This window comes from Capricornis sumatraensis, chromosome 12, assembly GCF_032405125.1.
Source record: "Capricornis sumatraensis isolate serow.1 chromosome 12, serow.2, whole genome shotgun sequence".
NCBI classification, from domain to species: Eukaryota; Metazoa; Chordata; class Mammalia; order Artiodactyla; family Bovidae; genus Capricornis; species Capricornis sumatraensis.
This window is the reverse complement of record NC_091080.1, coordinates 60,433,762-60,449,368: the sequence shown is the minus strand read 5'-3', so window position 1 is coordinate 60,449,368 and position 15,607 is coordinate 60,433,762. Positions and strand designations below refer to the sequence as shown.

At 41.4% G+C, this 15,607-nt stretch overlaps 1 protein-coding gene across 1 annotated transcript in view; it reads right to left on the bottom strand.

The window, feature by feature from the left end:
* Nucleotides 1-227: 227 nt before the first annotated feature.
* LMO7 (LIM domain 7) overlaps nucleotides 228-15,607 on the bottom strand; it is a 104,224-nt gene continuing 88,844 nt past the window's right edge. Inside the window, exons 21-28 of the mRNA XM_068984293.1 lie at nucleotides 13,260-13,352; nucleotides 12,435-12,754; nucleotides 11,148-11,213; nucleotides 9,029-9,081; nucleotides 6,244-6,457; nucleotides 5,329-5,607; nucleotides 2,219-2,321; nucleotides 228-857 (exon numbers count right to left, since the gene is read on the bottom strand). Of these exons, the coding sequence (XP_068840394.1) occupies nucleotides 765-857; nucleotides 2,219-2,321; nucleotides 5,329-5,607; nucleotides 6,244-6,457; nucleotides 9,029-9,081; nucleotides 11,148-11,213; nucleotides 12,435-12,754; nucleotides 13,260-13,352 (1,221 nt within the window). The 3' untranslated portion in view covers nucleotides 228-764. The remainder of the gene's footprint in view (nucleotides 858-2,218; nucleotides 2,322-5,328; nucleotides 5,608-6,243; nucleotides 6,458-9,028; nucleotides 9,082-11,147; nucleotides 11,214-12,434; nucleotides 12,755-13,259; nucleotides 13,353-15,607) is intronic.

The following is a 15,607-nucleotide window of genomic DNA, read 5'->3' as shown; positions in this document are numbered from 1 at the left end:
AGTATCAGAAAAGCCACACACTGAAACATAATTAAAAGTCTTGGAAGGCAGACAAACACAGATACACACAGAAGAAAAGGAAACACTCCTTAAATGCATCAAGCAAGTTTATTTACAAATGCAGTTGTACAGAAAGGCTCACTAGTTTCTGAAGAAAACTTCTGGCATACAAACCATGATAATTTTCATGAATGAAAAGACGCAGCTTTCTACTGAGAACTGCTTAGCAAACAATTCTGGTGAAGAAAATAGAGCTCTCCTCATCAAGCAAATAAAATGTTACATAAGCTACAAAAAAAAAAAATTAACCATAATATTACATAAATGAAAAGAAGGATACGCAAAGCAAATCTGGGAGTGGATTTTAGTGAAATTTTCCATATGGCTCTGCATTAATTTAGTATATTTTATAATAAACAGAGCAAATGCAATTACATATTTATATTAACTATTTCAAATAATGTTTCAGAGTTTTAAAAAAAAAACAATAAAATAACCCTCTTCAAAACACCCCTAGAAAGTCAATCAGATCATTATCAGTCTCAAAAAAAATTTTTGGAAGTTCTTGTTTTTTTCCTGTGCTTTTATGATGCTGAATTCAAAAAGGAAATACTGCATTTTTTGCCACACATCATTACCATCTTATAAATAAACAACAAAAATACAGGTTCTACCAAGACTATAATGCTCTGATGTAATCTAAAGAGGTCAGAAAAAGTGTTATTCTTTTTTAAAAAAACAGAGTGAAAGGATGTTACATGTATTTATAGATCTATATCAGCGGCAACCACCTCTTCTTCTATCTGCAACAGGGCTTTCGGGTGGAGGCTGACATCACATGGCAGTTGGCCGTCCAGCTGATCAGGCAAGGAGAGAAGAAAGAAAAGCACTTAGATTCAGAAACACTCGAATATTGCCTCTGGGATTCATAGTAGGGATGGCTCAGAGAATGACCCCATGAGGTAGAAGGAATAACTCTGTTACTCACTTAGGATAAAGCTAGGCAAACCCACGAAGTCTGGGTTAGCAAGTCTTTTCTTTGCAAAAATGAGAGTAAAAATTAACTGCTGATACAGAAACAAGTTACACTCAACTCTCTGTTATTTGTCCTGGAGGAGAGAAAAGGCATGGGCAGTTTTTCCATGTTGATTCCAAAAATCAATTATATTTGGCTTTGGAATTTGGACTAGAGAGAGAAAAGCTCACACACATACACACACTCCCCCCATTTCATGCCCAGCCTTGACAGTCTCCAGCCTCAGTGCTGGCATCCAGGAATGGCCTGGACCAATGGCAAAAGAAGGCTCAAACCACGCTGACAGATAAGAGAGAGTTGACTGAGCTGACGCCATTTCCAAAGCACTCTTCACAGAAAGGCCACATAAATACCTCAGAGCTCAAAAGCATATGGTTTTGCTGATACCACTTGTAACCAAGACCCTTTCACAATAAGGAAGAAACACATGTTACCAGCATCAAGGCTCAAAATATAAAAAGGAGGAATGGTTGTCTTTATGTAGCTATAAACAACAGGCGATCCAATTACATTATCCTGTATTTTATAGCACACTTTCAGGCAAAAACATGCTTCGACACAAAATAGCATGTGAAGTTTTTTAAAAACCCAGTTTTTTCAAAAATGACACTGAAAGACTATGCAATCAGAATTAACGCTCTTTTTAAACTATTGTATATGTTAATAGGATATGATAGTAACAAACATACACCGACTATTCTTTATTATCCTTTTAAACCACAGTCTTTAAGTTGGTCATATTCTAAATCACATAATTGGACCCACATTGGTAAATAATAGAAATCAGCTAAAACTCTGAGGGGCCAAGTATCAGATGAGAGGCTGTACAGAAGACTCATTTTAACTGACTTGATTTGTATTCTTGAGTCATTAGAAGTTTCTCTAGACTCTGAGCAGACTAAACTGCACTGAACATTGTCCTGACTCCCCAGGTCACATCCGTCTCCAGGTCCTCGGCCCCACACCCAACCCTGTGGAGCTGGAACCTGAGAACTAACCCACTGACTCAGTCACTGGACCCTCTTTGAGGGCGACATGGTGAGATTCCTAAAGCCTGGAGCTCTAGGGCACAGAGCTTGCAGGTGAGCTGGAAGGGGAGCAGGTCGTAGGTTCAGGGCAGTACGTGGGAACCCGTGCTCTCTGTAAAAGACAAGAAATTTTCTCCCTGATTTGCTCTCTTACATTTGAATCTGAGATAGCAGTCGTTGCAGTACAGCTGGTTGTTTCGGATTCTGACTTCGGCTCCTGAGGAAGAGCCTCCGAGGTCACGCTCGCAGGCCACACACTGAGAGACAAACAAAAACAACAGGAAACACCCACACTTAGCTCAAGAACCCCTGGGACACTCTCAGGAGGAAAAAAAAATGAGCAAAATAAAATGCAGTTTCTAAGCTCTTAGAGACATTTCAGCAAAGGGGGAAAAGAAAAAGGCCAAAAGATAATGAGGTTAAAATGAAGCCTGCTGGATGAAACATTAAAGAATTCATAAAGCCAATTTTAAGAGCCAAGATTTCATTCTAACTATACCAAAAGAGTAGAAATGATTCATTGATTGGCTTGAAGAAGCTAACGCTTCCTTTCTCCCAGGGGATGGACAGGCTAAAGCACCATGGGAAGGAACTGGCCAAGGGCAAGATGAGGTTTCTGGCTCTCTGCCCTGGAGTGGGCCATCCGAGCATCCCCAGGAGTGTTCACACATGGTGCTTTCCCAAAATACCCATGGCTGGGCATTTTGGCTCCACATGCTCAAACACTAATGATTTTGACTCATTCTGTTATGCCAGGAAACAACTCGAGCAAGAGTCAGACAAGCTTAAAACAAGTTGAGCTCTGCAGGACTCCAGGATCAACAACCAGAAGTTCTCTCTCTGGCCCAACACAAGTTCAAGAATCAAATAGCAGTGTTTCTAAAGACAGATACTGCAAAATAAGGCAGTTATATAGCCTTACTTCTTTCTTATGTGTAAGAACACCTTAGCTGCAACTGTAAAAATATTTACAATGTAATTTCTTTCACACTCTCCCTATTCAAAGCTAGGTTTCTGGACACTTATAATTTATATTCCCATGCTGTTAATAACCATAGCAGCATGTTAGAGGAAGCATTTATGCACTGTAAACTTTATTTATAGAATCTTAGATTGGAGATAGGAAGCGCATGGTGCCTCCAGGGTGAAGGTTTGAGAAGGCAGCAGCAGGAGGAGGCCATTTGTGATGCCAAGTGCAGCGCAGACCCACGGAGGCAGCACCTAGCTTGTTAGTGGCGGGTCCACACCCAGCGCTCAAAGAAGCCATGCGCTCTCCAAGCAAAGCGTTGCAGGCCTGCAGGCTGTTTGGCTAGTCTCACCTTAAAACAATGCAAATGATAACAAAGACCCAGGGATTCGATGATCATGGCGGCTCCTTTGCCCAGAATGTTATGACAGTAGGAGCACACACGCTTCCCACTGACCGACCTAGACGCAGGACGAGAATGGAAGGGAGGCTTTCATCCATTTCAAGCCTCTCATCTAAAAATCACATTCTGGTATTAACACAAACCATCCTTTATGAAAATCTTTATATATCCATGGGAGGAAAACTTTCACCAGCCAACCAGTTATGGCTTGATTATACTGTACCTTGAAGGATCTCCACAATGGTTCTGGTACCCCTGACACCTAGTTACAGAAATGAACAATTTCTGTGTCATCGCTCCATTCTGCTATCGCCCATACGCCACATCTGTACTCGGCAAGGTTCTCATGCCCTTCTAATCCAGCCAACATCTTCTTGCCAGGTAAAGCCACCCAAGCACATCCCTTATTATGTTCTTTGCTTATTGCCACTAAAAAAGCATCCCCAGCTACTTCCAAGAGGCACTGCAAGTCTATTAAACCTATCATCTCACCCTTATTTTGTCAACCTCCTTCTCATTCACCCAATAATCTAGTTAAACAGAAGCATTTCCTTAGTGCTTATAATGCCTCTGGCTTACTGGACTGCTTCTGAGAAGAACGACATGAAAACTACTACAGCTAGCATTCAGATAGGCATGGCGAGTCTCTACTTTGCTTTGTTTACAAGTCTTATCTCCTCTCCCAGGTGGGAAGGTGAAGGCTACTTCTTATCTTTGCATCCCGCAGGATGGGCACAGCACTTCAGTGTCACTGCAAAGGGCATTGCTGTTGAATGTCCCATGTTAGAGCACCTTGTGCTCTAGAGAGAGACCTTTTCAGGGCAGAGAAGCCCATAGCCCTGTCTCCTTTCTGCTTTCCGAGGGCAGGATTCTCAGTAAGTAAACAGGTTCTCTTTCTCTCCTCTGCCTTCCCCTGATTCTATTCTTAACTCCGAATTTACCATGAATCCTCATCGCTCATTCCCTCAATTCAGACTCTGAGACACATTTTAGCTGGAATAAAAATATCTTCTCTGAACGAAATCCTTTAGTTGATAGCTTTAAAAAAAATCTCAACATTAATCATTGTGTTTCTACTTTTCAGTATTTCATCAGCATTACAGGCTGGGAGAACTCCCTTCAGGTCTCAGCAGAAACACTGCTAGATGCGGTTACATGAAGCCTACGGGAACTGTGGAGAAGCTACACAGACCTAAAACCCCAACACGTGTTCATGTCTGAGCTCTACTCCGTATCAAAAAACAAGACCCACCACTCTAACTCTCATATTTCCCACAGCATATGACCTGCTCAATTCAGTTGATGTGATCTCAGCAAAATGCTGACCATTCAGATAAGAGACAAGCAGTGGTTTTGGAAATCAAAAGCCCCAAATGCAATAAATAACTTGAGAATGTTTAAAGCCAGCTTGCTCAAAGTTCCACAGATGATGGGGCTGGGTTACAATGTCCTTTACACTCAGTCCCTATAAAATGAGTGTATATCACAGTCTCATTAAAGTAGCCCAGCATTTTACAGTACTGCTTTTACTCGTCACTTTGCCATGCATTCACGGGCTACTGTACGTTTTTATGATTCCACAGCTGGGAATTACTTAGGTCTGCCTGCATTTGAGACACTGACCACAGGCCCAAGTAAATGAGACAGTGGCAGAGTCGTAACATTTTAAAGGCCTCCCTGGCTTCATACGACATCCATAAATACCCTTGGGTTGCCACGGAGAGACATTAAGGAAGCCTTCTGAATTGATCTGGGAAAGGAACACTAAATTTGACACACTCAAAAAGCCTTGTTTTTCTTTCACTGGAAAGCTTGGACAAGATCTGGGGAAATTTTTAATGAAAACTACCCCTTGAGCCTAAAGAAAGAAAAAGGAAAACCCTAAGGGCCTCACCTGTTGCGTGGCTGGGAGCCTGGCTGCGGAGCCGCAGGGGAATGGCTACGCGGTATGGGGGACGGGGTGGGGGTCTTCACAGAACCAGCTGAGGGAGGGGGGATGCTGGAGGAGGGGTTCCGCATGTAGGCACGGTTTGATGTGGACAGCAGCTGAGGTGGGGGGCGGCTGAAGTCTTGGACAGAGGAAGAGGCATAGACTCCTGACGGCTGACTGAACCACGGGGACTGTCGCCAAGAATTGGTTCTTGGGGAATCCAGGTTATCTAGAGATTCACCTCTGAAACACAGAAAGGATTCACCAGTTTATCAGCGGTGGAAATACTAAACAAAAGTAGCTTCAGTATTCATTTACCCCAGATACCTCTGCTTAGTTCGTCCTCTCATCTGCAATTAATTTCTATCTATATATTTTCCTTAAAGTTGCAAATACCAGGTTTCCACACTTTGTGAACATCATTTTCATAATTCCAATCTTATTATAAACAGAGGCTTCATTTTTTAAAAATTCATCATTCAAGGAAGCACTAAGCACGTCAATTATTTAAATGCATGAATCACACATCAGAACTCCACATCCAGCCTTGCAACCTACTAGCCACGTGGTTTTGTCCACATGCATTCCTTACTCAAGCCACAGCTTCTTTGTGGAAAAGCAGAATTACCATTCCTGCCTCAAGACATTCTTCCCAGATGAAGTGAGATGATGTACACAAAGTGCCTGCCATGTGTCTGCCACTAATCAGTGCTTCGTGACAAGTGCCCAATGACACTGGTTCTGCTTCTCTTTCTCACAAAATCTTACGTAAGAGAAGAAGCGATGACATCTCTTTCATCCAAAGTAGCCAGCACACCTAGAAATTAAATATCTGCACCTCAGTACAGAAAGGGAAATCATTCCAAAGACGTCTCACACCTTCTCATAATCCCAGGCAGACAAATAGGCTCTTTGTTGACACTGGAACTGCGCTGTCGGATCCAGCTGTTGTCGTCATAAAGGGAGGTTCTCTTCCTCATTTCTTGGAGAATTTGCTGTCTCTCCAACTCCGCTCCTGATGGTGCTGGTTCCTTCTTCGAGCTCTTCTGTGATGAGCTACTGCTTCCACTTCGGTCTGGGTATCTATTGCTTCCTAAATTAAAAATATCAAAAGCTGCAGGATTAGTGCATTAAAAACAGGGATAGTAATTAAATCTCCAAATACAGTGGAGCCAAAAAAAGAAAGTGACAGTGGGCACACAGGCTCACATTATCAATTCTCAATGAGACTGCTGCCTCAGAAGATAAAGCAACAGTCTGTCCTGTCCCTGGAAATTCCAATTCCAGTCCCAGAGGCATACCAGGGGGACACTCGGGAAAACTAAGGAGCTGCCTAAAAAGGAGACAACTGGTCTTGATTTCAGCAGTACTAAATGACAAACTGCTCATCCAGAAAGTTTCTCTTCCATTATTTCCTTCCTTCCTAAATTAAAATTAGTCAAGCACCTGCTCATTGAATGCTTGCTGTGATAACTCTGCAAGGGAACAGGGCTTTCTATTCTTTCAAAAAATATACACTCACCCTGGGGAGAGAGCCAGACATAAAGGCATATACCTCCAGCTGACAAGGGGCTTCCCTGGTGGCTCAGATGGTAAAGAATCCACCTGCAATGTGGGAGACCTGGGTTCGATCCCTGGGTTGAAACGATCTCCTGGAGAAGGGAACGGCTACCCACTCCATTATTATGGCCTGGAGAACTCCATGGACTACACAGTCTATGGAGTTGCAAAGAGTCGGACACGACCGAGCAACTTTCACTTTCTTTTCTTTCCAGCTGACATGGCGCATGTCTTCATGGTGTTAAGTCACAGAATAAGTCATGACCAGACCACAGGAATGACAGCATACTCAGTCACTGAAATGGCTTTTGTGAAACTGAAAAATAGCCAAGTAATCCAAATGATGGCTGAAGAATGTTATCAGACTTTTATCTCTTTTAAGAGAACTGACTGTGGTAGTTTGGATGTTGAATTTATGAATGACAATTAAGTCAGGTTTTATCCTAAAGGTTTTGTCTCCTTAGATTTGCTGATGAATTCCTGATTTGCGTAAAACATCCATAACTTTGAGGGAATCTCCCCATTTTAACTTGGATTAGGAAATTTCACCTAAGGATTTTTCATTCACTCTCCAGATTCATGGCTATTGTCTTTCTTTCAAAATTCACTCCGCCATAGTTTATCTTCTAGGAAGCAATGAGCAAGGCCACCAAAAATTTCTTATACACATCTATGTTTACATTGATATGTACACACATCTTATCAATTTGGTCAGATTTAAAATAAAATGTTTTCTATTTTAAAGATGCCTTACTGGAATAACCAAGTTTTCCAACAAAATATTTGATAACATCTACTGTGTGCTATTCAGGGGAGAAAATATATGTACAAAAATAGCCAGATCAATAACACAAGTCACAATATTAAGAAGACTATTTCTGAGAGTCACACTTGTTGTTACTAACAGGTCATGTGTTTACTTTCAAATGAGAATATGATCACTGTTTCATGTTTCATGGCAGATGGAAGTACTTAAACTTTTATTTTAATGGTGACCTCAGGGCACAGTTGGGGAGAAGAAACTGGAAATCCAAACAGGTAAGACCAGAGGAACCAGATCAGAAAGCATCTGATAAGTTGGAAAATGAGAGAATAGTTTGGTTATAGTTAAGGGACGCTTATGGGGAAAACAACAAAATAGGCCGAAGAGTTAAACTAGGACCAGATAATGAAAGGTTCTCTGTGTTAAGGGAAAGGAGGTGACCGTGAAACCTACTAGAAACTATAAATTCTACAAGCTTTAACTCGAGGTTGTAAACTAGCTGCCATCAGAACACTGGGGCCTGTGGATATTGTTTGGCTCACAGAGGGTTACACAATTTTTCAAATTCCTGGTCAAACTTCCTTAAAATAAAAATTCAGACTTTTTTTTTTTTTACTTCTGTGTTTCAATAGAAAGAGTTGCAGCAATCACAAGTTTGTATGTTCCCCCATGGCAGTGACAAACTGGAACTGGGCAGTAGTCTTCCACTTAAATGGGCATGTCCACCAAGTCCACCTCAATCTTCAGCTGGATCTTCAGTCGTTTACATAACTGACCAACACCTTCCTATCTCAAAGCCTGGTATGCAAACTCAGCTTAAAATGGTATTTCTGATTAGTTTTCTTCCCTTAGTTACATAACCTCAGTTATCTACGGTCCAGAAATTCACTTTATACTAAAAATACCAGGTTCCAAATTGCTTTTGCCACGTTAGTGAAATCATCATTTTGAATTTTTTGCTATCTTGTCATTTACATGTCCAGTTTCACGTTTATATACAATTTCCCTGGTCCTCTGCAGAAAACTACTGTCCCAATTCTTTGGCGGCAAAATAAAATCCACTATACCACAAGGTATTAGCATCACTTTGCAAATTTTTCACATAATTTCTAAGCTATCTATAATCATTTTAATCTTGCACTACTCCCTCCATTATAAAGTAAAGCCAAAAAAAGCACAAGATAATTCTGCTCTGATATGTAAACGCTAAAAATCCGTAGTATTTCAAATATGTAATCTTAATGAGCCTGAAATGTCTTGACCTTAAAAATAGTAATCATAGGGTGTGATAGCATAGCTAAGCAATCATGCTGAAGAATTTTGAAAAAAATTCACATTTACCATTTTTGTTTGTGGGGGAATCATCCAATTCAGTAGTTGATCTGGATTTACTCCTAAAACATAGAACACATTACATATATCTCATGAAGAACAGTCTTTTCATATTTTTATGAAGTAACAACACCAAAAAGACTATTTTTAAAGCAGTTGATTTATTTTCCATGTCTGTTGAGAGCCATATTTATTTTCATATCAAAGAATTTTTCATGCTGTACAAACTAGCAGAGAACGGTGACATCTATAAAGAGAAAAGAGCATGATGCTAGAAACAGACAGAAGCATGTGACAATCCTCTCAATTTGATGACAGTGAAATCCTATGACTTTTTGGAATGACTTGAATACTCTGACCCTCTTCTCTACCAGATATCAATCTTACCAAGCTATATGAAGCCTCTATTATCAGACAGCCTAACATCAGAATGTTAATGCATCCTCCACGTTCCCAAGGGTTAAGAAGTGAACTCAGGGGCCTTAGGGTCCTACTCTGATGCAGTAACTCATCAAATGCCACCCTAGCATTCCAAAGAGGTGCTGGAGCACACTGGCATAGGCAGCTTCTGAAATGGCCTGATTCTGTGATGGTAAACTTGGGTCTATATACCAATACATGCTCATCTCATTCTCCCTTTCTGGGCACAATTTCAAATACTAGTAATAATAACAAATAATAATATATAATGTGCATTATCATATATATATATGCACGTTTATAACATATTAATACAGCATATAATTACGTGCAACACAAACTGTTAGCAACATTCATGAATAGTTTCATTTGTATTAACGTAGGAGAAAATGCTTTCAATGCATGATGTCTAGCTATACTCCTTAATGCCTCTAGGGCATGCTTTATCACAACTGCCTAGAATATTTCATATTTTCTGAGATTCCTTAAGTTTCCTTTCTCAGCAACCTAATTATTTTCTCAAGATAATGAGCTATATACATGAGGCTTATTTAAATATATAAATAAATCATATCTTTAAAAAAAGAAAGATACACATTTTAATGATCTAAAGTTATTCGGAAACAATGACTGTAAATAAGGTCATCCATCATGAGCAATTTTTTCTAGCTTAATGTCAGCTCATTACTACCTTTATGTATATTCCGTTTCTTTTCCCTTTCTAGTTTTGAGTCCTGTTCAGTCATCCTGATATAGAGATGAGTCCTCCCCTATCTCTAAGATAAACTTGCTGAAGAAATTTTAGCTGTGAAAACACTAATTAATAGTCATATAACAGATAAATACAGACTTTTTAGAAGTCCTAAGTGATCTCAAGAGTGCAAAGCATTTTTTAAATTACTTTAAAATATCAGATTTAATGTTTTAGGAAATGTATAACTTTTCAGGTATCTGAAATCTGATCTTCATTCCCCGAAACTGACCAGTAGGTCTCATCAAACTAAGAAAAAGTCTACAAGGTTCATTTCCGATGTCTGAATGGAACGTTCAGTAAACTCACACTATTACTTATAACTCCTTTAAAACAAAGCTCCAGGTAGATTGCAAAAACAAACACACTTTTTGTGTGTCCCTTCTGCTAGCATGTGGCTCCTCCCACAAAGAGGTAGGGTTCTTCTCCTCTCCGTGAACTTGGGCTGGGCTTGTGACTTTAGGTAACAAAATGGGGCAGGGCAATGGTGTGCCAGGTCAGATCTTAAACTACAAACTGCCTTGCATACTTCTTCTCTTTAATTCTCTCTCTTTGCTCTGTCTAGCCACATGTGGAGGAGACTGCACTGGCTTTCTGGATGTTGAAAGACACATGGCCCAGTGGCTCTCATTGCCCCTGCTGACAGCCAGTCAACTCCCAAAGCAGAATTGCTTAGTAAACTGGTGGTAGATACACTAGGAATCCAGTCAACTAAAAGAACCAGTGACTGAGTCTAGTCCAAAATGCTCACTCACAAAATCATAATCACGTCATTAAGTTTAGGGGTAGTTGGTTACACAGCAAAAGCCAACTGATACAAAGATCAATCAGCAGGATATCTCTGTATCTCATAAAAGAGCAAGTGTTAACTTAGTCCTACAAAACTCTTACACAAGCCCTCAGATATTCATCTGAAGCCAATTACTCCCACCAAATTATAATTGAAGTTCTACACACCTGTCGCTAGGAAGCAAATCTGAAGATTCTTCTTCTCTCTTTGGTATGTCATAGGAATCAATAGGCCTAAAAGATGGAAAAGGAGTTTATGGTCAAAATGTTAGAATTTAATGCCATCTCAGAGTTTAAGAAATGAATATCAAAATAATGTTATTATAGCCTTTTTCTCAGAGAAGGCAATGGCACCCCACTCCAGTACTCTTGCCTGGAAAATCCCATGGACGGAAGAGCCTGGTGGGCTGCAGTCCATGGGGTCACTAAGAGTCGGATACGACTGAGAAACTTCACTTTCACTTTTCACTTTCATGCATTGGAGAAGGAAATGGCAACCCACTCTACTATTCTTGCCTAGAGAATCCCAGAGATGGGGGAGCCTGGTGGGCTGCCATCTATGGGGTCACACAGAGTCGGACACAACTGAAGCGACTTAGCAGCAGCAGCAGCCTCTTTCTCAGAATAGACCATTCTCAGAATGATCTCTGAGTTGAAAACTAAACAAACAGAAATATTTTAATCCATCTCTGCAAAAAAACAGAGACCCACTACCATCAATAGACATTTGCAATTCATTCATCCTGCAAACATAACACTGATTGCCTGCTATGTTTCAGTACTATTCCAGGACTGGGGTGGTAAACAAAGCATACTTATTGGCCTCTTAATACATTTTAGTGGGATAGGCAGGTTAACAGATGAGTAAATAAATGCATAATGTAAAGCAGGCAAGTGCATACTGGAGAGAAGGGGTGAGGAAGAGGCTTGTATTTCAGGTGAGGTATTCTGCAAAGTCTGACAAGGTGACATAGGAGCAGACACTTTAAGAAAATGACTGAGCCACACAAGCATGTAAGGGAAGCCTTCTCCAGATACAGGGACTAGAAAATGTGAAAGTCTCAGGGCAGAATAAATTGGACATTGTCATGGAAGGAAAAGGAGGCCACTGTGACTAGAAGCAACCAAGTGAGGTGAAGAGTGGTAGGAAGCTGGATAGACCAGAAAGCCAAGATGCAGCTCACCCAAGCTACCTGGGCTTTGGCAAGGACTTTGGATGATGTTGTAATATGACAGGGAGCAACAGGGGAATTCACAGCAGGAAGTCAGGTGATAAGCTCAGACTGACAATGGAAAGGGTACACTCTGCTGGGTTCCCCTGTGTAGAGGATGGACGGTGGGGACCAAGAGGACCAAGCAGGCGCCTCTGAAGTAGGGAATGGATATGGCTGTATCCATTCAGCTAAGCCAAGACAATTGAAAAACCACACGTGCCCTCTGGCCGTGGAGACAGACCTTCTGTACTGGTATATTTTGATGGAAGTTTCCCTCTCTTTCTCTGCCTGGTGCTTCTGCTCCTCCGCTTCAGGCCGCTTCTGTTGCTGCTCTTCCTGATGTTGCCGCTCCTTCAACTTCCTCTCTCTCTCAAGAGTGAGTTGTTCCTGCAGCTTCTTCCTTTGGTCCTCATTCGCATCTTCCTCCTGCTCCTGGTGCCTCATCTGTTCCTCTGCCCGGCTTCCTTCCTTGTCAGAAGACTGGGACTCCTCACCTCTGGTGGCCAGGGCAGGCTCCCGGGCCATCAGAGAAATGCTGTTTGAGTTCAGGACCATCAGTTCCTACATGACCAGGGAGAAGAGAAACCCGTCTAAATCTGTGCATTTCTATCATTCCACAAAGACATGTCTATATTCAGTTTTAAATGATACTTATTGTAGTTGGCCCAGAATTCCACTCGAAATAATATATATAGTTTTAGAGCTCATTCACATTGTTGTATGGAAGAAACCAAGACCAATAATATGCTCTAATTAAAAATGGTCTAAAAAGATTAAAAAAAAAAGTTTTATCACAGACAAAATCACATGTGGGGAGTGGAACTGTAACACAGAAAAGGAAGACACACTTAAAGCCTTCTGATAGGACTGCTTAGTGACACAGCAGAGCAACTAGGAGAAAGGCTGAAACATCAAAGCAAAATTGTGACAAACCGCAGCCGGGTACATTGAGAGAGCGACATAAATGAATGTGTGGCCAAAGCCATGTGAAACGGGGTAGTTCCATTTTACAGCCACTTTCAGCAACAAGGTAGGGAAGAAAGAAGATGACACGATCCAACACTACCTCATTCAAGTACTTGGAATTCTCTCTCTCAGCCTCCTGCTTAGCCCTCTGCCATTCTTCCCTCAGTTTTTCCTGTTCTCGTTGATATTTTTCCTATAAGATGAGATGGCATATTAATTCATTAATATGCTAATGATATGAAACAATCCCTTATTTGGATTTTGGCCAGTTCTACCCTCTACCTCCATATTTAAAGATAGAGACGTTGATTTAACCAATCAGATTTGCATCACTAAAGTAGAATAGCTCATATTGAGCTAAAATGCAGATAGGGAAGAGTAGACATGGAGAACTGAACTCATATCCACCTTTCCCCATGGCTGTAATTCATGGAAGCCCCCAGCTAACTGGAAGGGGCACTGAATTACTCTGCAATAGACTGAGCATACAGTGTATGTGGGTGCAGTTCAGATCAGTTCAGTTGCTCAGTCGTGTCTGATTCTTTGCAACCCCATGAGTCACATCACGGCCAGGCCTCCCTGTCCATCATCAACTCCCGGAGTTCACTCAAACTCATGTCCACAGAGTTGGTGATGCCATCCAGCCATCTTATCTTCTGTCGTCCCCTTCTCCTCCTGCCCCCAATCCCTCCCAGCATCAGAGTTTTTCCAATGAGTCAACTCTTCGCATCAGGTGGCCAAAGGATTGGAATTTCAGCTTCAGCATCAGTCCTTCCAATGAACACCCAGGACTGATCTCCTTTAGAAAGGACTGGTTGGATCTCCTTGCAGTCCATGGGACTCTCGAGAGTCTTCTCCAACACCACAATTCAAAAGCATCAATTCTTCAGTGCTCAGCTTTCTTCACAGGCCAACTCTCACATCCATACATGACCACTGGAAAAACCATAGCCTTGACTAGACAGATGGACCTTCATTGGCAAAGTAATGTCTCTGCTTTTGAATATGCTATCTAGGTTGGTCATAACTTTCCTTCCAAGGAGTAAGCGTCTTTTAATTTCATGGCTGCAATCACAATCTGCAGTGATTCTGGAGCCCAGAAAAATAGTCTGACACTTCCCACTGTTTCCCCATCTATTTCCCATGAAGTGATGGGATCGGATGCTATGATCTTCATTTTCTGAATGTTGAGCTTTAAGCCAACTTTTTCACTCTCCTCTTTCACTTTCATCAAGAGGCTTTTTATTTCCTTTTCACTTTCTGCCATAAGGGTAGTGTCATCTGCATATCTGAGATTATTGCTATTTCTCCCAGCAACCTTGATTCCAGCTTGTGCTTCTTCCAGCCCAGCGTTTTGCATGATGTACTCTGCATATAAATTAAATAAGCAGGGTGACAATATGTGGGTTGGTCCTTACAAACCTACAGACCTCTCGTGAATAAGAAAAGCCATGAAATGATGATGCTACATTATCTAAAAATATTTGTTGTTGTTCAATTGCTAGTCATGTTTGACTCTTTGCAACCCCACAGATAGGGGTCTCCAGGCTCCTCTGTCCTCCACTATCTCCCAGAGTTTGCTGAAATTCATGTTCATTGAGTTGGTAATGTTATCTAACCATCTCATCCTCTGCCACCTACTTCACTTTTTGTCTGCAGTCTTTCCCATCATCAGGGTCTTTTCCAATGAGTAAGCTCTTTGCATTAGATGGCCAAAGTATTGAAACTTCAGCTTAAGCATTAGTCCTTCCAATGGATATTCAGGGTTGATTTCCTTTAGGATTGTCTGGTTTGATATCCTTGTAGTACAAAAGTTTCTCAAGAGTCTTCTGCAGCACCACAATTCAAAGCATCAATTCTTCGGCGCTCAGCCTTCTTTATGTTCCAACTTTCACATCCGTACATGATTACTGGAAAAACAATAGCTTTGACTATACAGACCTTTGTCAGCAAAGTGATGTCTCTGCTTTTTAATATGCTGCCTAGGTTTGTCATAGTCTTCCTTCCAAGGAGCAAGCATCTTTTAATTTCATGGCTGCAGTCACCATCCACAGTGATTTTGGAGCCCAAGAAAATAAAATCTGTCTCTCGTGGTGGTGGTGGTGGTGGTTTAGTCGCTAACTCGTGTCCATCTGACTCTAGAGACCCCGTGGGCTGTAGCCTGCCTGCCAGGTTCTTCTGTCCATGCGGGTCTTCTGGCAAGAATACTGGAGTGGGTTGCCATTTCCTTCTCGAGGGGATCTTCCTGACCCAGAAATTGAACTTGGGCTTCCTGCATTGCAGGCAGATTCCTTACTGACTGAGCTATAAGGGAAGACCCCTGCGAGGGAAGTCACTGCTTCCACTTTTTCCCCTTCTATTTGCCATGAAGTGATGGAACTGCATGCCATGATCTTAGTTTTTTAAATGCTGAGTCTCAAGCCAGCTTTTTCACTGTCCTCTTTCACT